This window comes from Pan paniscus, chromosome 9, assembly GCF_029289425.2.
Source record: "Pan paniscus chromosome 9, NHGRI_mPanPan1-v2.0_pri, whole genome shotgun sequence".
Taxonomy (NCBI): Eukaryota; Metazoa; Chordata; class Mammalia; order Primates; family Hominidae; genus Pan; species Pan paniscus.
The window spans coordinates 67,283,688-67,304,730 of NC_073258.2; the positions used below are offsets into that span (position 1 = coordinate 67,283,688).

Here is a 21,043-nt window from a genome sequence, read left to right on the forward strand (position 1 = left end):
TCTCCCAAACCTCACCTTCCCCCGACCTGGTGCCCCATTCTTTTTTTTCCCTGTTCCCAGCTTCTTCTCCACTGGGGGCAGTTGGCAAAATGGAGCTGGAGAAAAGATCTGAAGGGGATGTGTAGGGGGAAAATGAGACCATTTCACTTGAGTCTCCCCACTCCCTTTCTCAACACACATAAAAACACACACAGGCTAGCTGTTGGTGAGAGGGCAGAGCTAGTGGCAGAGGTGGGGAGAGAAACTGAATTGATGGTGTGGGACAGGGAGAGGTGGATGCTAGGCAGGCAAGAATCCCTGCCAGTCTCTGCCTCTGTCTCCAAAGGCCAAGGGGAGTTGGGGTGGGGAGTGGGAGGCAAGGTGGGGCCCCCAGTGCAGGTGCGGCTGAGGGAAAAGGGCCTGAGTTTATTTTTGAGACTAAAAAAGACACAAATGCTGTCACCAGAAACATTGTTCCTTTTTTTCCAGTAATCATTTTTTGGGCGCCTCTTGAACGCCAGGCGATGCGAGACTGAAAATGATCAAGTCCCTGCTCACATTTTTGGGATAGAGGTAGGAAGAAAGGGCAAGACTTAACAAACGGTGGAGATTCGAATGTATTATGGGAGCTCTAAGAAAGGAAAGGAAAGCGGGAGGAGGCTTAGTGGAGAAGACGACATTTGAGCCGGCCTGGAAGGTGGAAAAGGGGGCTTTAGAGTCGCCCTTCCCCCAGGTCGGCAGCTGGAGCTCAGCCCGGGCAGGCCTGCTGCTCTCCCGGCTCGGATCCCCTTTCAGCCCATTCATCCGGGCCTGGGCCGGGGGTGGGCGGGCAGACAATCAGACACTGTTTTATCCCAGGCATCGGCTCCAGCCTCCCGCTTGGCGCCCGCAACGCGGGGCCGCCGGGGAAATGAGTCTCTCGGGACTCCCTGGGAGCGTAAGCGTTCGAGGATCTGACCGGAGGGCCGGGCCGGAAAGCTTGAGAGCCTTCGCTCCCGCAGGTGAGGCGCAGAAAACACTCCCTCGGGGAAGTGCCAGCCCTCCTCGCAGCCCCGCCCTCCGGCCCGCCGCCGGCCTTCGGGGCCGTAGCCGCGCGCAGGGCCCGCAGAGACCGACACCTGCGCACTACAACTCCCAGGAGGCCTCGCGACCAGACCGCCGAGGGGCCACTAGAGAAAGGTGCGTCTGCGGCGAATCCCGTCGCCCAGCGCACGGCAGCGGGTGTGCCTGAGTGCGCGTCGCCTCCCAACCAGAGAGGACGTGGCTTACGGCGCCACCGGAAGTTCCGGAAAGTGGGCCCTGAGGCTGGCCCGAGCTTCCGGGTTGGTCGCGCGCCTTCCTGCGGCTAAGATGGCGACGGAGCATCCCGAGCCTCCCAAAGCGGAATTGCAGCTGCCGCCGCCGCCACCTCCAGGCCACTATGGCGCCTGGGCTGCCCAGGAGCTTCAGGCCAAGTTGGCAGAGATCGGAGCTCCGATCCAGGGTGAGGAACACAGGAAGTCGAGGTGCCTTTACGGGCCTGCGGAGAAGCGGAGCCTGGTTACCCGGGAGACCCGGGCGCGAGGGGCGGAGGCAGGCCGCTGGGGCCTGACCTGGCCGGGCTGGCCTGCCCCATTGATCGTGTACTTTGCCCTGCAGGTAATCGCGAGGAGCTGGTGGAGCGGCTGCAGAGCTACACCCGCCAGGTAGGTGTTGGCGGCGGGACGTCAGGATAGGCCGAGCTTCTCCAGGAGACCTTATATACCCCATCATGGCTCGGTCTTCATTCTTTCTTTATCTCGGCACAGCAAGGCGGAGGCTTGCCCTTTTTAGCTTGTTCTTGCCTTTGCCAGCTTAGTTGTAATTTCTTGTATCCATCTTGGTCCTCTTCAGTGCCCAGCCAGAGCGCTGGCAGACAGGCACTGGGTACGTTTTGTTGAATGAATTGGGAGCGAACGTCGTTTAGTGAAACAGCTAGTTTTGGACTGACCTAGAGTCCTTTCTCTTTTGCAGACTGGCATCGTGCTGAATCGGCCGGTTTTGAGAGGGGAAGATGGGGACAAAGCCGCTCCACCTCCCATGTCGGCACAGGTAGGGAGATTCTTCTGTTTTTTAAGATTCCATCTGCTGATCCTTTTGTAGTTCATGAGCATGATGATTGGGTGTTCACGTGCATGTGTGAGATGTGACACCCTTGCACATTACTCGCCTGACCTGAGTGGGGAAAAAAAAAGATTCCATATGTTCAGGGTAGCCCTTCCTCTCACTTGCAGTGTTGGGCAGGGAGGTACTGCCATGACAGAATTGTGAGCTCTTCAGTTCTCTCTTTGATGCTGACACTTGCCTCCTTTTCCACTGTCTGCTTCTCCAAAAGCAGCTTGTGGCCGGGTGCAGTGGCGCATGCCTGTAATCCCACCACTTCGGGATGCTTAGATGGGACGATCGCTTGAAGCCAGGAGTTGGAGACCAGCCTGGGCAACATAGTGAGACTCTGTTACTACAAAAAATTTAAAAAATTAGCTGGGCACGGTGGCACGCGCCTATAAAGTCCCTATAAAGAGGCTCAAGGATTGCTGGAGCCCTGGGGTTGGAGGCTGCAGTGAGCTCTGGTTGCGCCACTGTACGCCATGTACTCCATCCTGGGTGACAGAATGAGACTTTGCTTCTTTAAAAAAAAAAAGGGGGAGGTGATGGGGGAGGGGCTGGGAGAGTGTCAGAAAAAATAGCTAATGCATGCCAGGCTTAATACTTAGGCAGTGGGTTGATAGGTGCAGCAAACCATCGTAGCACACATTTACCTATGTAACAAACCTGCACATACTGCACATGTACCCCAAAACTTACAATAAAATAAAATTAAACCAAAAAATAGGAAAAAAAAAAAAAAGAGGCAGGGCGTGGTGGCTCATGTCTGTAATCCCAGCACTTTGAGAGGCCAAGGCAGGTGGATCGCCTGCGGTCAGGAGTTTGAAACTAGCCTGGCCAACATGGCGAAACTCTCTCTACTAAAAATACAAAAATTAGCTGGGCGTGGTAGCACATGTCTGTAATCCCAGCTAGTTGGGAGGCTGAGGCAGGAGAATCACTTGAACCCTGGAGGTGGACGGTGCAGTGAGCCGAGATCAAGCCACTGCACTCCAGCCTGGGCAATAGAGCGAGACTGTCTCAAAAAAAAAAAAAAAAAAAAAAAAGAGAGGCAGGGCATGGTGGCTCATGCCTGTCATCCCAGCACTTTGGGAGGCTGAGGTGGGCGATCACTTGAGGTCATGAGTTCAAGACCAACCTGGCCAACATGGTGAAACCTCGTCTCTACTAAAAATACAAAAATTAGCCAGGCATGGTGGCAGGTGCCTGTAATCCCAGCTACTTGGGAGGCTGAGGCACGAGAATTGCTTGAACCTGGAAAGCGGAGGTTGCAGTGAGCTGAGATTGCGCCATTGCACTCCAGCCTGGGTGACAGAGCGAGACTCTTGTCTCAAAAAAAAAAAAAAAAAAAAATACAGCTTGAATACAAGGAAGCCTGACTTGTCCTTACCCAGCTGGAAGCAATCACCCTTTTCTTTGCCTGCCCCAGGCACAGTTCCCATGTTCTTTTGCGTGACATCGAGGACTCCCTGATTTGATTTCACACCCCTTGCGTTTAGTAGTCATTGGGGTTTGCATTGCCCAGATACAGTGGTTCCTGTTTATGTAAGTCCTCTCAATTTCCATGTTCCTTCTGATCCAGGATTTGCCTCATTTTCTCTAAAGCAGTGGCTCTGACCTGGCATCTACTGATCTCTGTGTGTAGGATGAGGAGTCCCTAGATGGCCTCAGAGGCGTCTTTGAGTCTCCTAGAATTGTATGCAGAATCTGTATTCAGGATATCTTTCTGGAGAGAGTGGATAGCTTCCTTTGGTTGGTGCCGGAAGTTAACATTCTCATATCTTTATAGAGCTGTGGAGCATTCTCTCTTATGGAGTGGTAACTATGTATCATTTGACTTAGAATTCCAGCTCCTGACTCAAAGTAGATCCCCCAGATATTTGCAGAATGAGTAGATAAATGCTTCCTAGTTTTATGATCATATTTTCTCCACAGCTCCCTGGAATTCCCATGCCACCACCACCTTTGGGACTCCCCCCTCTGCAGCCTCCTCCGCCACCCCCACCACCTCCACCAGGCCTTGGCCTTGGCTTTCCTATGGCCCACCCACCAAATTTGGGGCCCCCGCCTCCTCTCCGTGTGGGTGAGCCAGTGGCACTGTCAGAGGAGGAGCGGCTGAAGTTGGCTCAGCAGCAGGCGGCATTGCTGATGCAGCAGGAGGAGCGTGCCAAGCAGGTAGGGCAGGTGGCAGCCCTGGCCTTGGACTCATTAGGTCCCTGAAGGGGCAGTGGAGCCTTAGAGAAAGCTGGGTCCTAGAACTAAGGCTTCTGGGAAGGTCGGGACTAAAGATTGGAACATGGGCCCTTGACTGGAAGAGGATCTCAAGAAGCAAGAGTTGTGGCAGATTGGCGTGTTGGGTATTGGTGCTGGTATGAACTTGTTTTCTTTTTTAAGCAGGGAGATCATTCGCTGAAGGAACATGAGCTCTTGGAGCAGCAGAAGCGGGTAATACCCCTCCCCCTAACCTTTGACCTCGTGGTCCAGTCCGTTGGCTGTCATTTATAGTGCTTAGAGTGCACCATTCAAGTTTTCCCTGGAGGCTACTTTGTTCTCAACTAAGTTCTAGTATCTTCCAAAGCTTTCAATTTTTCTTGAAGTTCAGGAATTGACAAACTATGACCTGTGGCCTGCATGTGTATGGCCTGTGAGCTAAAAATAACTTTAAAATTTTTTAAGGGTTATAAGAAAACCCAAACCAAAAATATGTACCAGAGTCTGTACAGCAACCCATAAAGCCTAAAATATTTACCTTCTGACCTATTATAAAAAGAGCCTGCTGACCTCTGCTCGCCTTACATGACATCATTCTAGATAGGACTCTGGGTAATTGAGTTATTTGTATTGGATTTAGACAGAATAGGACTGTAAGTCTGGGAATGTTATATAAGATATTTGGCCCCAGAGGTGCATTGCATCAGTCATTACCCAGTGGGTTACTCAGGAGTATTAAAAAGTAAGTGTTAAAAAGCAACAAGTATGAGCTGGGTGCCGTGGCTCACACCTGTAATCCTAGCACTTTGGGAGGCTGAGGTGGGTGGATCGCTTGAGCTCAGGAGTTCGAGACCAGCCTGGCCAACATAATGAAACCCTGTCTCTCAGAAATACAAAAATTAGCCAGGTGTGGCGGCGCATGCCTGTAGTCCCAGCTACTTGGGAGGCTGAGGTGGGAGGATGGCTTGAGCTGGGGAGGCAGAGGTTGCAGTGAGCTGAGATCATGCCACTGTACTCCAGCCTAGGCAACAGAGCCAGACTCTGTCTCAAAAAAAAAAGAAAAAGCCACAAGTCTGGACCTGTGGGTAAAGTACTGTCTTTGCCCAGATTGTGCTGGATCTTGAGGGGTGGATATAAGAAAAGAGCTCAAAAGTTTCTTCTGTATAATTTAATCTTTTGGGGAAGAAAACTCTCTGAAAAGTAGAAGGCATTGTTTGGCTCAATATGAAATTCTCTGCTAGGAACCAGAAGTTTCCTGGGGTTTTCCTTGGTGTTATTTCTAGGGATTTTCCGTTGTGATGAGAGGGCTCCTCCGTTTGGATTAGTAGCCTGGAAGTGTGGGGGTGGAGGGGATGTCAGCACCCAAGTGGTTCATGATTGTTCTCCTTGGGCCCATTACCCGGCTGAAAGAATGCATTTGCCAGGGGCTGCCTGCCAAATGCGTTTTCAGGCAGTATCTACTCCCACTTCCCTCCCGTAGGCAGCTGTGTTACTGGAGCAGGAACGACAGCAGGAGATTGCCAAGATGGGCACCCCAGTCCCTCGGCCCCCACAAGACATGGGCCAGATTGGTGTGCGCACTCCTCTGGGTCCTCGAGGTGAGACCCTGGAACCGAGGGGAAGGGCAAGGAAGGTGATTTAGACATTTTTAAAAAGACTTTTAAAGTATCTATCACATTTAAAAAGGGCATATATAGTAAATATATAGTTTAATGGTTTTTTACACACTGAACACACCTGTACAACCAGCACCTGGACCATGATCCAAAACATTACCAGCATTCCAAAAGCCACGCCACGTGCCCTCCTCCCCTGCAGGTTTACCATCACCCTTTCAGCAGGAGAGGTAATTTTTTACATGAGTGTTTTGCCTCTTCTGACATTGGATTTCTTTTTCCCGTCTCTCAGTAGCTGCTCCAGTGGGCCCAGTGGGCCCCACTCCTACAGTTTTGCCCATGGGAGCCCCTGTTCCCCGGCCTCGTGGTCCCCCACCGCCCCCTGGAGATGAGAACAGAGAGGTGAGACTGATGATTTATTCCTAGGGATAAGAGAGTGGTAGTTTAGGATGGGACTATTTTTGGATTTTTAGAGAAAGGTTCTGTGAGAAGATAGGGGGACTTAAATTCCTGGGGGTAGTGGGGAGCCTTACTTATTTAAACTAAGGGTATGGCAGAGGGACTGGGGAGACATTACTGAGGCAGAGTCTTGGGGTCCCTCTGAGGAACACTAAACCCCACTGAGCCCAGTTGGTGTTGCCCACTCTCTGCTGCTTACATCACCTGGGCAGCAGCCTTTCTAGTCCAAGAGGTGGAAGTTGGTGGAAAAAGGGCACTGTGGGCTGGGTGCGGTGGCTCACACCTGTAATCCCAGCACTTTGGGAGGCCGAGGCGGGCGGATCACCTGAGGTCAGGAGTTCTAGACCAGCCTCAACATGGAGAAACCCCATCTCTACTAAAAATACAAAATTAGCCAGGTGTGGTGGTGCATGCCTGTAATCCCAGCTACTCGGGAGGCTGAGGCAGGAGAATTGCTTGAACCTGGGAGGCGGAGGTTGTGGTGGGCCGAGATCGCGCCATTGCACTCCAGCCTGGGCAACAAGAGCAAAACTCCATCTCAAAAAAAAAAAAAAAGAAAAAGGGCACTGTGATTTGCCTTCTCTGACTGGGTGTCTCTGGCAGATGGATGACCCCTCTGTGGGCCCCAAGATCCCCCAGGCTTTGGAGAAGATCCTGCAGCTGAAGGAGAGCCGCCAGGAAGAGATGAATTCTCAGCAGGGTGAGTGCCAGGCGTTCTGATGCTGTAGCCACAGAACCTGGAGAGGCTGAGCTGAGTCCTCATCCCTCTGTCCCTTTCCCTGGCTCTTGGTAAAGGCAGGTTACTGTGAACGAGTGCAGGGCAGTGGCACCATGAAGACTCATCACCACCTTCTTCCTTACAGAGGAAGAGGAAATGGAAACAGATGCTCGCTCGTCCCTGGGCCAGTCAGCGTCAGAGACTGAGGAGGACACAGTGTCCGTATCTAAAAAGGAGGTAGGGATTGGAGCTGAGTCTGGAAGGAAAGCCAGGAGATGGGACTTGGGTACGGAAATAACACAATTTGTAAGTGTTCAGTAAGTAATAGCTTCTATTTTGTGCCAATTTCCGCCCTCAGCATCTTATAGATATTTTTCATTTAATTGCTTTGAGTTCCAAGTACTATACGTGCCTACATTTTACAGCTGAAAAAGCAGAGGTTCTGAGACGCACAGTAATTTACCCAAAGGCATACAGCTTGTGAGTGGCAGAACTTTGGAGTCTGACTCCAAGGCCCCTTCGCAGCTACTTCATGAGATGGCCTCCTTGGGAAAAGCCTGACTGTTGAACTGTGGGGGAGAATGGGGGAGGAGTTTAGGGGTTGGGGTGCTGGCACAGTGCTTGGATTCCCTGACCCAGCTGGTTTTCCTCCTCTTGACAGAAAAACCGGAAGCGTAGGAACCGAAAGAAGAAGAAAAAGCCCCAGCGGGTGCGAGGGGTGTCCTCTGAGAGCTCTGGGGACCGGGAGAAAGACTCAACCCGGTCCCGTGGCTCTGATTCCCCAGCAGCTGATGTTGAGATTGAGTATGTGACTGAAGAACCTGAAATTTACGAGCCCAACTTTATCTTCTTTAAGAGGATCTTTGAGGCTTTTAAGGTACAAGGAGAGCACACTAGGAAGGGGCAGTGCCAAACAGGGAAGGGGCTCAGAGGTGGGTGAGAGGCAGCGGTGAACAGGCATCTTTTAGTGCTGCCCTTAGGAACTGGGAAGGGGCTCAGAGGGCAGGGGTTTCACCTTGTCTGCCTCCTCAGCTCACTGATGATGTGAAGAAGGAGAAAGAGAAGGAGCCAGAGAAACTTGACAAACTGGAGAACTCTGCAGCCCCCAAGAAGAAGGGATTTGAAGAGGAGCACAAGGACAGTGATGATGACAGCAGTGATGACGAGCAGGTCAGGCCCAGCCCTCCTGGTGGGAAGCAGGGACTCTGGGCACAGGTGGCTGAGATGCATCCAGAGAGGGACCATGGTGAACTCTTGCAGAGCTTTGGTGGCTTAAGGTTGGGGTGGGTTGGGCAGTTTCATTCACATCTGAGTCCTGCTTAAAAGGGCTGATGTTCTGTTCTAGGAAAAGAAGCCAGAAGCCCCCAAGCTGTCCAAGAAGAAGTTGCGCCGAATGAACCGCTTCACTGTGGCTGAACTCAAGCAGGTAAGACCTGAGAGGATCCTGCAGGCCCTGGAGCCCAGCTGGGAGACCACCTGGGGAGCTAGGGAGGTGAAAAGGAGTTCTTTGAAGGAGGTGTGGGTGATTTGGGTTTGGGTCCTTTGAGGAAGAAGAAGAGCTTCAGAACTGAGAAGTCGGGGCTCTCGAGAACACGGATTACTATGTGTTTTCCAGCTGGTGGCTCGGCCCGATGTCGTGGAGATGCACGATGTGACAGCGCAGGACCCTAAGCTCTTGGTTCACCTCAAGGCCACTCGGAACTCTGTGCCTGTGCCACGCCACTGGTGTTTTAAGCGCAAATACCTGCAGGGCAAACGGGGCATTGAGAAGCCCCCCTTCGAGCTGCCAGACTTCATCAAACGCACAGGCATCCAGGAGATGCGAGAGGCCCTGCAGGAGAAGGTGAGGGCCTGGCAGGGCTCAGACCTGCCCCCGGGTGTCCCCATCCTTCATAGCAGTGTGCTTCAAAATGGGAATCTGGTTTGAAACCCACCTACCACCTACTTGTTACTTGTCTAATTATCCTTTTGTTTTCCTCCTCTGCTCTTCCTCCCCTCTGCCTTCACTTTGCCAGCTCACCTGGTGACTCCTTTCTCAGATGTACTTTGTGGCTAGAGATTCATGATGGTTGTGTAACTTCTTAATTTTAAAGCTTTTAGTTAAATGCTTTGAATTCAGGAGGTAGAAAAGAACATGGGGAAGTCTCTGCTTTCCAGAGAACTGATGAGATTCATCTCTTGATGAGATGGTTTAAAAACTAGTTATTGATATACACGGCTGAGGCTGATATTATATAGTCTGTTTTGTTCAGTATGGATTATGTAATTTTGAAAGGTTTTAGCAGGAAGGATTTTGATGACTTTCAGGGTGAGATAATTGAGGCTTCCCATGATCTCATTTGGAGTTGGGAGCTGGATTCTCTACATGAATTTGGTGAGTACTTGTTAAGGCTTGTTTGCTGCCATTCTCCACAGGAAGAACAGAAGACCATGAAGTCAAAAATGCGAGAGAAAGTTCGGCCTAAGATGGGCAAAATTGACATCGACTACCAGAAACTGCATGATGCCTTCTTCAAGTGGCAGACCAAGCCAAAGCTGACCATCCATGGGGACCTGTACTATGAGGTTCGGGAGGGGGCTGGGAGAGGTCAGGCTGGGCCTTGGGGTTGAGACTGTCTAGGGCTTTTGTTTGTTTGTTTGTTTTTTAAAAAAAGATGGAGTCTCACCCTGTTATCCAGGCTGGAGTGCAGTGGTGTGATCTCGGCTCACTGTAACCTCTGCCTTGTGGGCTCAAGCAGTCCTCCCATCTCAGCCCCCTGAGTAGCTGGGACCACAGGCACACCACACCTGGCTAATTTTTTGTATCTTTGGTAGAGACAGGGTTTCGCTATGTTGCCCAGGTTAGTGTGGAACTCCTGAGCTCAAGTGATCCACCCACCTCAGCCTCCCAAAGTGCTGGGTTTATAGGCATGAACCACCGCACCTGGCCAAGGAGGGCTTTTGAAGCAACTATGATAGTTCCTCAGCCTTAGAATTGCCCATCGACTACCCTTGGATGAGATGGAATTTTAAAATGAGGTTCTATTTGGAGGAGAGATGCAGATCTGGTGGCTTCTTTCCCTGATAGACTCTTCGTATCCTGTCTTAGAAATGATAATAGTTTGTGGTAGGTGGTTTAGGGATGGAGGGGCCAAGGGGCAGATGCTTTTAGGAAACTTTTAATATTGGGAGTGGTAGAGAAATTGCTGGTTTTTTCTGATCCTTGAAATCGTAGTCACCGTGATGTCATGGAATTTATGAGGTGGAAGAATTTTGCATATCTTCCTGTCGAGTGCCCTCATTTTACAGATGAGGAGGCAGGTCCTAACGTTGGCCGTGTTCTCATAGTGGGTTATTGACAGCACTGTGAGTCTGGCCTGGTTTTTATTCCTTCCCCCACTTTGGCCAGGGAAAGAAGTGATGAGAATCAGAGTGGGAGCCAGGTAGCCCTCACTGGGATTTTATATCTGATGTGCGTTAGGATTGTGCTCCCACTGAGTGTCTGGGTCTACAATGTAGCATGCTCTGCTTTTCCCTCAGGGGAAGGAGTTCGAGACACGACTAAAGGAGAAGAAGCCAGGAGATCTGTCTGATGAGCTAAGGATTTCCTTGGGGATGCCAGTAGGACCAGTGAGTGTCAGTTAGCTGTCTGGGGAAGCAGCGAAGAGGCTGGTGGGGATTGGAGCGGAAGGCAGAGACAGGGATAGGGTTTGGCAGATGGTATCCTGTTCTCTTTTTCCTGCAGAATGCCCACAAGGTCCCTCCCCCATGGCTGATTGCCATGCAGCGATATGGACCACCCCCATCGTATCCCAACCTGAAAATCCCTGGGCTGAACTCGCCCATCCCTGAGGTGAGCATTGTCCTTTCGTTCATTCTTGGCCATTTCTGCTTTTGAACTGGAAGGTAATTTGTTTGTTTTCCTTCTCTAACTCCACCATGTGTCTCTTTATTTACTTAAAAAATATTTTATTGACACATAATATTTGTCGTATACCATGTGTATGTGTAGAAAAACAAGTAATGGTTTTTGTTTTTTAAAAAAACTGACATGCTCATCATAAAATATTCAGTCAGAATTGACAAGTACAAAGATGAAAGCAAGTCACAATTTTACCACTCAGAAATAGCCAAATTCACTGTTTGGTGAATGTGTTTCCAGATATGTCTCTGAATATTAAGAATGACCAGAGAGAAATAATTTTACCTCAGCCAGATGTGGTGTCTCAACACCTGTAATCCCAGCACTTTGGGAGGCTGAGGTGGGAGGATCCCTTGGGGCCAGGGGTTTAAGACTAGCCTGGGCAACATAGTGAAACCGCACCTCTACTTTAAAAAAAAAGAAAAGAAATAATTTTTTTTTTAGCTTCACTTCAGTCTCTCGGAAATAATTTTATCTCAAGAATGTCTTCAAATTTATTCTTATTTTAAAATAAGCATTAAAAAAATTGATGAGTCATTAAAGTAAAACAGTAGTATTGTTAAATTTTAGATAGAAATTTCTGCCCCTTAAGATAAATAGATTCTGAACAAGCTAGCTTTCCAAAGTTAGGAAAACTCAATAAGAAATTGAAGTCATGTTTTCAATGTACGTATTTTGGTTTCAGACAGTAAAGACTCTGCCATGACAGAAGTTATTAGCATACTTTCTGCCTCCTGTCTCCTTATCCTGTTGCCTCCAGATTTTAGTTGTTTATTAATTTTGGTTTCTAATGCTTCATAACATTTGATTTAATTCTGCAGTCATAATTTCTGGAGTTCCCAAGTATCAGCTCTGTACTTTTGAGTGTGCCTTTTCTCTAGGGCTTCAGAATTTCTTTTGCAGCTAAGGAGTGAACTGATCGTGCTCACTGTCTTGCAGAGCTGTTCCTTTGGGTACCATGCTGGTGGCTGGGGCAAACCTCCAGTGGATGAGACTGGGAAACCGCTCTATGGGGACGTGTTTGGAACCAATGCTGCTGAATTTCAGGTATGGGCCATGTACTGGCGATCTTGGTTTTACTTAATGTCATGAAGGTTAGATTGTTGGTTTATAGCTTCATTATCAGGGAGTTGTGTGTTCTGACACAGCAGAGTCTGGAAAAGGGCATACATTTTCCTGAGATGTTAATGTAAGCTCCTCACTAGAATTTGAGCTCTAGGTAGGTAGGGATTATTGTGTTTTGACTCTTACACCCCTTCAGCTTAAAACAGCCTGGCACATAATAGGTACTTAGAAAACATTTGTTGAATGATAAAGTGATCTCTTTCAGACCAAGACTGAGGAAGAAGAGATTGATCGGACCCCTTGGGGGGAACTGGAACCATCTGATGAAGAATCCTCAGAAGAAGAGGAAGAGGAAGAAAGTGATGAAGACAAACCAGATGAGACAGGCTTTATTACCCCTGCAGACAGGTGGGAGAAGCAGAGAATGCCTCTTGGAAGTGGGCTATCTTTGGGGTCCTTCTCTTTACTCCAGAGCTTGTTCCTCTCTTTACAGTGGCCTTATCACTCCTGGAGGCTTTTCATCAGTGCCTGCTGGAATGGAGACCCCTGAACTCATTGAGCTGAGGAAGAAGAAGATTGAGGAGGCGATGGACGGGTAAGGGTACCAGACAGGGCTGAGAGGGGAGGACCTTCACTTCCCTTTGGCTGGCTGGCTGACTGTTGTTCCTTTCTCCCTCATCCCTTTTTAAACAATTATTGAACCAACTCTCTGCCAGGCACTACTGTAGGCAGTGAGGAGTCAGCAGTTGAGGTAAACTGGTAATCAGAGAACAAGATACTTTCAGATGTAGATAAGGATGTTGAAGCAGAGGAAACTGGGTAATGGGATGGGGTGGCAGGGACGCCTTTGGGAAGGCCTCACTGGGGAGGTGGTGCTTGAACTAAGACCCGAATGAAAAAGCGCCAGCCACAGGATCATCTGGGTCAGAAGTAACAGTAAATGCAAGCAAGTGCAAAGGCACTGAGACAGGGATGGGCTAGTATTTTGAAGCTCCATTTTTAGGTAGTTGAATGTGTAGTGTTGTTAGTTCTTCATGAATTGACCCCTTTATCATGAAATGACCCTCTCTTTATCCATTCTGCTCTTTGTTCCCTTTTTCCTGTTTTTCTACCTTCTTTTGGATTACTTGAACAATTTTTATGATTTCATTTTATCTCCAGTGTTGGTTAATTAGCTGTTAAGTTTTTGCTTTGTTATTTTAGTGGTTGCTCTGGGGTTTATAGATCATGTCTTTATCAGGATCTACCTTCTCTTGATGTTACACTGCTTCCAGATAGTATTAAGAGCCATTATAGTATACTTCATTTCTCTCCTCCCAATTTTTGCACTATATTGTCATATATTCACTTTTACATATGTTATAAATCCTATACTATATAGTTATTATTTTTGTTTAAATGGTCAGTTATCTTTTAGGGAGGTTTAAATAAGAATCATGCATGAAGCCATGTAGTTACCATTTTTGTTTCTTTCATTTCTTTGTGTATATCCAGGTTTCTATCTGATATCATTTTTCCTCTGCCTGAAGGGCTTCCTTTAACATTTCTTAAGTTAGGGGGCATGGTGGCTTAAGCCTGTAATCTCAGTACTCTCAGTACTTTGGGAGAAGGCTGAGGTGGTAGGATTGCTAGATTCCAGGAATTTGAGACCAGCCTGGGCAACATAGTGAGACCCCATTTCTACAAAATATTAAAAAAACATTTCTTGTATTGTGGGTCTGCTGGTTTTGAATTTGTTCTGCTTGAGTAGTCTTAAAAATTCTTTATTTGGCCTTCATTTTTGAAAGATCTTTGCCAGGTATAGGATTCTAGGTTGACAATCTTTTTTCTTTCAATACTTTTTTTTTTTCTTCTTTGAGATGGAATCTTGCTATGTCACCCAGGCTGGAGTGTAGTGGTGTGATCTTGGCTCACTGTAACCTCCACCTCCTGGGTTCAAGCGATTCTCCTGTTTCAGCCTCCCGAGTAGCTGAGATTACATGTGCATACCATCACACCCAGCTAATTTTTATATTTTTAGTAGGGATGGGGTTTTGCCATGTTGGTCAGGCTGGTCTCGAGCTCCTGGCTTCAAGTGATCTGCCTGCCTTGGCCTCCCAGCTTGTTGGGATTACAGGTGTGAGCGACCGCATCAGCCTTCTTTCAGTACTTTTAAGATGTTGCTCCAGTGTCTTCTTTCTTGCATTGTTTCCAGTGAGAAAACTGCTGTCATTCTTACCTTTGTTCCTGTGTACATAATGTGTCATTTTTATTTGGCTGTTTTTAAGATTTTATCACTAGTTCTAACAATTTGACTACAATGTGCCTTGGTGTAGTTTCTGAATGTTTCTTTGCTTGGGGTTTTTTAAGCATCTTAGATCTGGGTTTTTAGTTTTTATTAATTTGGGGAAAATTTTGTCATGATTTCTGCAGATATTTTCTCTGTTCCCTTCTCTTTCCTTTGGGAACTCAAATTATTCCTCTATTAATGAAATAATAAATGAAAAAATAAATGAAGAGCTCACTGATGCTCTTCATTTTTAAAGAAATTCTTCTCTCTTTGTATTTCACTTTAGAAAATTTCTATTGCTATATGTTCAAGTTTACTATTATTTTCTTCTGTAATTTCTGATCTAACAGTAATCCCATACAATATAATTCTCCTTTCTAGAAGTTTGATTTCGGGTCTTTTAAATCTATTCTTTCTCTCTTAACTTTTTGAACATGTGGAATGCAGTTATAACAATATTTTATTTTTATGTTATTTTATTTTATTTTATGACGGAGTCTTGCCCTGTTGCCTAGGCTGGAGTACAGTGGCGTGATCTCGGCTTACTGCAACCTCTGCCACCCAGGTTCCAGCAATTCTTGTGCCGCAGCCTCCCAAGTAGCTGGGACTACAGGCGTGCGCCACCCCACCCAGCTAATTTTTTTGTATTTTTAGTAGAGACAGGGTTTTACCATGTTGACCAGGCTGTTCTTGAACTCCTAACCTCAGGTGATCCGCCTGCCTCGGCCTCCCAAAGTGCTGGGATTACAGGCATGAGCCACCACACCTGGCTATAACAACATTTTAATGTATTGTCTGCTAACTCTAACATCTGTGCCATTTCTGGGTTGACTGCCATTAGTTGATTCATTTTCCTCATTATGGATTGTATTTTCCTACTCTTTTGCACGCCTGGTAATTTTTTTTTCTTTTCCTTTCTTTTTTGAGAGAGGTTCTCACTGTGTTGCCCAGGCTGGTCTTGAACTTCTGGGCTCAAGCAATCATCCTGCCTCAGCTTCCCAAAGTGCTGGGATTACAGGTGTGAGCCACCAGGCCTGTCCAGTGCCTGGTAATTTTTTATTGAATGCTAGGCTTTGTGAAATTTACCTTGTTGGGTCCAAGATATTTTTGTATTCCTGTACATTTTCTTCAGCTCATTTGGGAATATAGTTATATGGAGATAGTTTGATCCTTTCAGGTCTTGTTTTGGGGTTCTTGAGGCAGGACTGAAGCAGTCCTCCCCATTGTGAGGCACAAGTACCTGTGTACTCTACCCACCACCCTGTGAATCAGGAGGTTTTTCTGGCTGGCTAGTGGGAGTTACACTATTCCCAGTTCTGAGTGAGCAGCAGGTGCTGTTATGAATCCTTTTGGGTGCTTCTTTCCCTGTCCTTGGTAGGCATGTGCTGCTTAGTACTCCCCTGCATACTTGAGGACCTTCTGTAGGTCTCGAGTTCTCTCTCTGCTCTTTTCTCCAGTACTCTATCCTGTGAACTCTAGCTGCCTTGATCTCCCTGGACTTTCAGTTTCATCCTCCCAACTCACGGAGTCCTCAGGGCTCTCCATGAGTCTCCCCTCTGTTCTGTGGCCTGCAAACTCTCAGGTGTGGTATGCTGGGGCAGTTGAAGGGCTCATCACATTTGTTTCCTATCTCGCAGGAATCACTGTGCTTTGTTGCCCCATGTGTAGTGTCTTGAAAACCACTGTTTCATATATTTTGCCCATTTTTTGGTTGTTTCAGGCAGGAGGGTGTATCTGGTTCCTCTTGCTCCTTGTCAGGAAGCAGAAGTCTCAAGCTTTGCATATTCAAGGAAGAAAAATAAAGAAGGGTACTGTGGACAGAGTATAGTGAGGAGGGCTTGGGTAAGGGACCAGGCTATGAACCCTTTAGGTCATGGTAAGGAGTTTGGATTTTATTCAGATAATGATCAGAAGCCTCAGAGGGTTTTGAGCAAAGGTCTGACAGGACCCGACATCCGTTTTAAGGTATTTTCTCTGGCTCCTGTGTGGAGAATAGATTGTCACCTCTTCCAGTGGGAGAGGTGGAGATGATGGGCATAGTCTGGGGTGATAGTGGTAGATTTGCTCTTGTTCCTAGTGTAATCCTTGAAATTAGTGGTGAAACTGGCTGTGGATGGCTCTTGCGTTGGAAGGCCTGGAAGTGTGAATTACATACATGAGAACTCCAGGCATGACATTCTTCGGGTGGGAACTGTTGTCGCCTGCTCTCTCTTGCCAGCTTCTCTGTACCAAAGTTCTTTTGGAAACTTTGAGCCTCTCTGACCTTTTGACCTTTATGTGCATGTGGGAGTCCTGGTCTGTGATCCCTTGACTTGATTCAGGGGGCCCCTTAGCTCCATCTGTGTTCCCTGGAGTCAGCACTGTGCCACCCCCCCGCCCAATTCTTTTCTGTCATGGGCAGAACTGCAGAGGCTGCATCCTTGGGGAGCTCAGAAGCTCTCCAAGGCGCTGAGTGGAGGTGCCACCTGTATCTTTTGTTTCCGCTTCTGGAGACCCTTTTGTCCCTTGCTTTTTGGGCCTGATCCCATTGTCCTTCACAGAAGTGAGACACCTCAGCTCTTCACTGTGTTGCCAGAGAAGAGAACAGCCACTGTTGGAGGGGCCATGATGGGATCAACCCACATTTATGACATGTCCACGGTGAGTACTTGGAGGATACTGCTTTTGGAGGCTGAGAAAGGCAGCAGAAGCTAGGGCTTCTCTGACTCTTTGGAGATGACCAGGCCCTGATCTCCTTTCCAGGTTATGAGCCGGAAGGGCCCGGCTCCTGAGCTGCAAGGTGTGGAAGTGGCGCTGGCGCCTGAAGAGTTGGAGCTGGATCCTATGGCCATGACCCAGAAGTATGAGGAGCATGTGCGGGAGCAGCAGGCTCAAGTAGAGAAGGAGGACTTCAGCGACATGGTGGCTGAGCACGCTGCCAAACAGAAGGTAGGCGCTTCCAGGGGCGCTGGGCTGGGTGAGAGCCAGGGACCCTGGCCTGCCATTTTCAGTGGCGTGGTGCCCTCTAGTGGTGAGAGTGAGGGTGGCCTCTGCTTGCTGCCCTGTGCTTCCTTAGATTTGGAAGTCTTAGAAATCCTCCAGTGGGCTGCCCTCTTTAAGGACGATGAGGGGGAGGAACTCAGCCAAGTCTGAGAGGGAGCTCGAAGAGAATTCAGATTCAGCGCCTTTCCCACAGACTTCTATGTCTATGTCAGGCTGCCCACCCTTGTTTTGGGGGTCCGGGGGTGGTTCAACCTGTCGTAACCTGTGTCTCTTTCTCCCTATACAGCAAAAGAAACGGAAAGCTCAGCCCCAGGACAGCCGTGGGGGCAGCAAGAAATATAAGGAGTTCAAGTTTTAGGTCCCCTCACACTAGCCCTTTTTTTGGCCCTACGTCTGGATGCCTGGGCTTCACACAAGAACCACCTCTCCCGCAGTTCCCAAGGACTTGTCATTTCATGTTCTTATTTTAGACCTGTTTTGTAAATAAAGCTGTTTCCCAAGGAAAGAGATGAATATTTAACACTCCTGAGCCTCCCTCATCTCCTTTTAGCCCCTTCTTGCAAAAGGACTAAAATAGTCTCTTTCTACAATCACTGGGCTGCCCCAGTAACCACGAACATAAACTGGGATTAGACGGCGCATTTGACTGGTGGTGACGCCAACCCCAGGCTGAAATCTGTGTTTCACCACTGCCCTGCTTTGTAGGAAGGCTTGGGGGAAGTACCTCTAGGTCTGGTTTGACCTTACTACTTTGTCCTTGGGGAGTAAAAATAGCCAGATTAGCGCCCTAGCGCGGCGGAGGAAGTAACAGTGGGCTTGGGAAGTAGGCCAGGGCAGGCCTTCCCAACTGACCTTGTGACCAGAAGTTCAAGTCCTTACCTGTGCGACAACATAGCTCAAAAGCTAAATTGTCTTGAGTCCATATGAACCCTTGGGTTCAAGCAACACTAGTCGCTGGGGTTTGGGATTTGTATGTGGGATGGGGGGACTTACTTTCTCCAGGTTGTAATCTGGTCCTGAGTAGCCTTTCTGACAGACTAGAGCAGGCTGGATCACTGGCTCCCATGGGCATTTGCCAGCCTGTGGGGAGGGTAGTCATGCGCTGCTGTTGTACTACTGTTGGTGTTTAAGTGCACCAGTGGAGGCGCTCACTTGCCGGAGGGTTCAAGATGGTCTCGGGGTTGGGGGGGGCATGATCCAGATAGGACGTGGCAGCTGAGCTAGGCCTTAGGAGGAATGGAATTTTAGAAATTTGGTAACCAACAAAGCACTGGCACTCTAAAGAGGCATTTGGGGGGTAGGGAAAGAAGAGGAAGGTTGGCTCCAGATGGGCCCCGGGGTAGCTTGAGAATTCACTTATGCGAAGAACCTTCTGGACTCCAGGTCCCTGAGCCCCCGCTTGCCCTCGAGGCGGGAACTTCCCGGGTCACAGGCACCCGCGGTGGCGGCGGGCCCCGGGTCTCCGCCGACCTCTCTGTTTGCCGGGGCCGCAGGGCAGGGCTAGGTCGGCAGGCGGAGAGCCGGCTTCCCCGGGCAGACCCCCACCGCTGGCGGCGGGTTCCGCATTGGCTCCGAAGACCCGAGGGGCCGAGGCGCGCTCCCGCGGCGGCCCCCTCCCTGCAGGGACCGAATCCCGGAAAAGCCGGGTTTCCGCTGGCGGGGCCGCGGCCGGCCGTGGGCGGGGAGGGGAGGAGCGGGGGCACACTGGCAGCGGATTTGAGGGCAGGACCCGTGGGCGCGCGCTGGCCACAGACCACCCCTTCTACTCCGCGGGAGCGAGGGGCGCGCGCGGCTGCACGCAGGGCGCGAGCGCGCCCGGCCCGGCCCCTCCGCGCTGGGTGGGGCCGCGCGGGCCGGGCTCCCCGCCCCCTCCCGGACACGCCCACCCGTGTCGGCCTCGCGAGCCGCAACAGGCAGCGGCGGTCGAGCGCGAGGCCCGCGCGCCCAGAGGCCCCGCGCGTGCGTGCAGCTCGCTGGCTGCTCGCGCTCGGGCAGGCGGGCTGAGGAGGCTGCCGCGCCCCCGCCGCCGCCGCCGCCGCGGGGGAAGCCTGGGAGCCAGATCGGCGTCGCCTCGGCCTCCGTAACCCCCGCCTAGCCGGGCCATGGCGGAACGCGGAGGGGCGGGCGGTGGTCCCGGAGGCGCCGGGGGCGGCAGCGGCCAGCGGGGATCCGGGGTCGCCCAGTCCCCTCAGCAGCCGCCGCCGCAGCAGCAGCAGCAGCAGCCGCCGCAGCAGCCGACGCCCCCCAAGCTGGCCCAGGCCACCTCGTCGTCCTCGTCCACCTCGGCGGCGGCTGCCTCCTCCTCGTCCTCGTCTACCTCCACCTCCATGGCCGTGGCGGTGGCCTCGGGCTCCGCGCCTCCCGGTGGCCCGGGGCCAGGCCGCACCCCCGCCCCGGTGCAGATGAACCTGTACGCCACCTGGGAGGTGGACCGGAGCTCGTCCAGCTGCGTGCCTAGGTGAGCGCGGGAGGGTGCGGCGGGGCGCCGGGGGAGCGGGGTGGCCGCCGGGGCCCAGCCCTCCCCGCCCCAGCGCCCATGGGGTCCCCGCCCTCCATCTCCCCGACTGTCCCGCGGCCCGGCCTGGCTCCAGCCAGGCCTCCCGGGACTCCTGCCACGGGGACCCGCCCTCTCCTGGCAGCCCCACCTTCTGCCTGGGGCCGGGACCACCCTTCTGTCCTCCCGGAGGGACCTTCTGGCCTCGGCCCCGGGCTTTCTCCGATTGGGCTGACCGAATCCGGCCTTCCTGGCAGTCAGTTTCCCTGAGTAAGTCACTCTCCTGCCTCGCCGGCGCCGGGAGCTGTACATACATGGATGTGGTATAGATCTCTTGATATTATTATTTCCCAATAGACTCAGCATGTGCCAAACTCGATTGTCACCTCTTGCAGGTGAAGCTCATATAATCACCCTAGGGGCTTCTCATTAGCCTTCGGCACACATGTTCATTTGAACTTCATATTACACACGTTCTGTCCCAAGCGCTAGGCTCTTAGTTTTGGGGCCCTATTTAATGTGTCCTCAAGTGTATTTTTACCTCCCCTCCCCCACTAAAACTGGTCCCAGAATCTCCCAGCTCTGCAGGGCTCTATGAAATTACTGCCTTGTTCCTAAATTCAATCCATTCCTCTCTGTCTGTTGGAACCATCTGGGGACTTTCCTTCCATTGGCAAAATAGGCCTGAGTTTGGGAATATTTTCTGTTTCTGTATTGGCAAGGCAGTCTGTCTCCAACTCTGGGGACAGTGTGCTGTGTCTTACAGTTTGCCACTTGAATAAGACGGTGTGTGGAGCTGGTTTCACCCAGAAAGCCCAGAGAAGTGCCTGGAGGTGTTCTTTTTTGTCACCTTGTAGCTGAGTTGATTCTGTTGCCTTGAAGTCTTGGGCTCTCTCCTCACTGTTGGTTAGGCAGACGGATGTGTAAGTCAGAGTTAGAGAGGATTGCTGGGCTCCCCCCTCAACTGTCTTCCTTTCCCCACCTTTATTCTGGATAATATTGTTTTATATATATATCCCAGATAGGAATGATGAGAGTACATCTTTCTGTTTCGCTCAGCTTAAGGAACAGAGCATTATCGCTTCTGTTGAAGCTCTCAGGGTGCCCCTTCCTGACTGTCTCCCCTCTTCCTTTTACAAAGGTAAACACTATTTTGAATTGTGTTTATCATTTCCCTTGTTAGAAAAAAATTAGTTTTACTACATAATGCATCTCTATATATTTT

At 50.2% G+C, this 21,043-nt stretch overlaps 2 protein-coding genes and 1 pseudogene across 8 annotated transcripts in view; all 3 read left to right on the plus strand.

Annotated features, from left to right (window-relative positions):
• The first annotated feature begins 649 nt into the window (after nt 1-649).
• Nucleotides 650-17,829, plus strand: SF3B2 (splicing factor 3b subunit 2). 4 transcript variants are annotated; one of them, XM_008954101.4, is made up of 22 exons: nt 650-1,462; nt 1,618-1,664; nt 1,972-2,049; nt 4,039-4,278; nt 4,498-4,548; nt 5,795-5,912; nt 6,223-6,332; nt 6,993-7,089; nt 7,253-7,344; nt 7,769-7,984; nt 8,140-8,277; nt 8,453-8,533; nt 8,723-8,950; nt 9,523-9,672; nt 10,627-10,716; nt 10,832-10,939; nt 11,948-12,055; nt 12,339-12,481; nt 12,567-12,668; nt 16,883-16,982; nt 17,085-17,270; nt 17,611-17,829. In XM_008954101.4, exons 1-22 carry the CDS (start codon nt 1,330-1,332, stop codon nt 17,680-17,682), a joined length of 2,688 nt encoding a protein of 895 aa, XP_008952349.1. In that variant the 5' UTR covers nt 650-1,329; the 3' UTR covers nt 17,683-17,829. The 4 variants fall into 4 exon arrangements, with proteins under 4 accessions (XP_008952349.1, XP_008952351.1, XP_008952350.1 ...); XM_008954103.4 differs by having other exon boundaries at nt 1,091-1,462; nt 4,501-4,548; XM_008954102.4 differs by having other exon boundaries at nt 1,114-1,462; nt 6,226-6,332.
• On the plus strand, nt 2,089-2,173 carry LOC112441320 (small nucleolar RNA U13; annotated as a pseudogene).
• Nucleotides 17,830-19,207: 1,378 nt separating the features above from the next.
• The window catches only part of LOC100990116 (phosphofurin acidic cluster sorting protein 1), a 198,789-nt gene continuing 196,953 nt past the window's right edge, over nt 19,208-21,043 (plus strand). For 3 of the 4 annotated variants that reach the window (XM_034933063.3, XM_034933064.3, XM_034933065.3), the window contains exon 1: nt 19,214-19,782. In XM_034933063.3, the coding sequence (XP_034788954.3) occupies nt 19,427-19,782 (356 nt within the window). In that variant the 5' untranslated portion in view covers nt 19,214-19,426. Of the gene's footprint in view, nt 19,783-21,043 lie in introns of all 4 variants that reach the window. The other variant, XM_034933066.4, reaches the window with a different exon arrangement.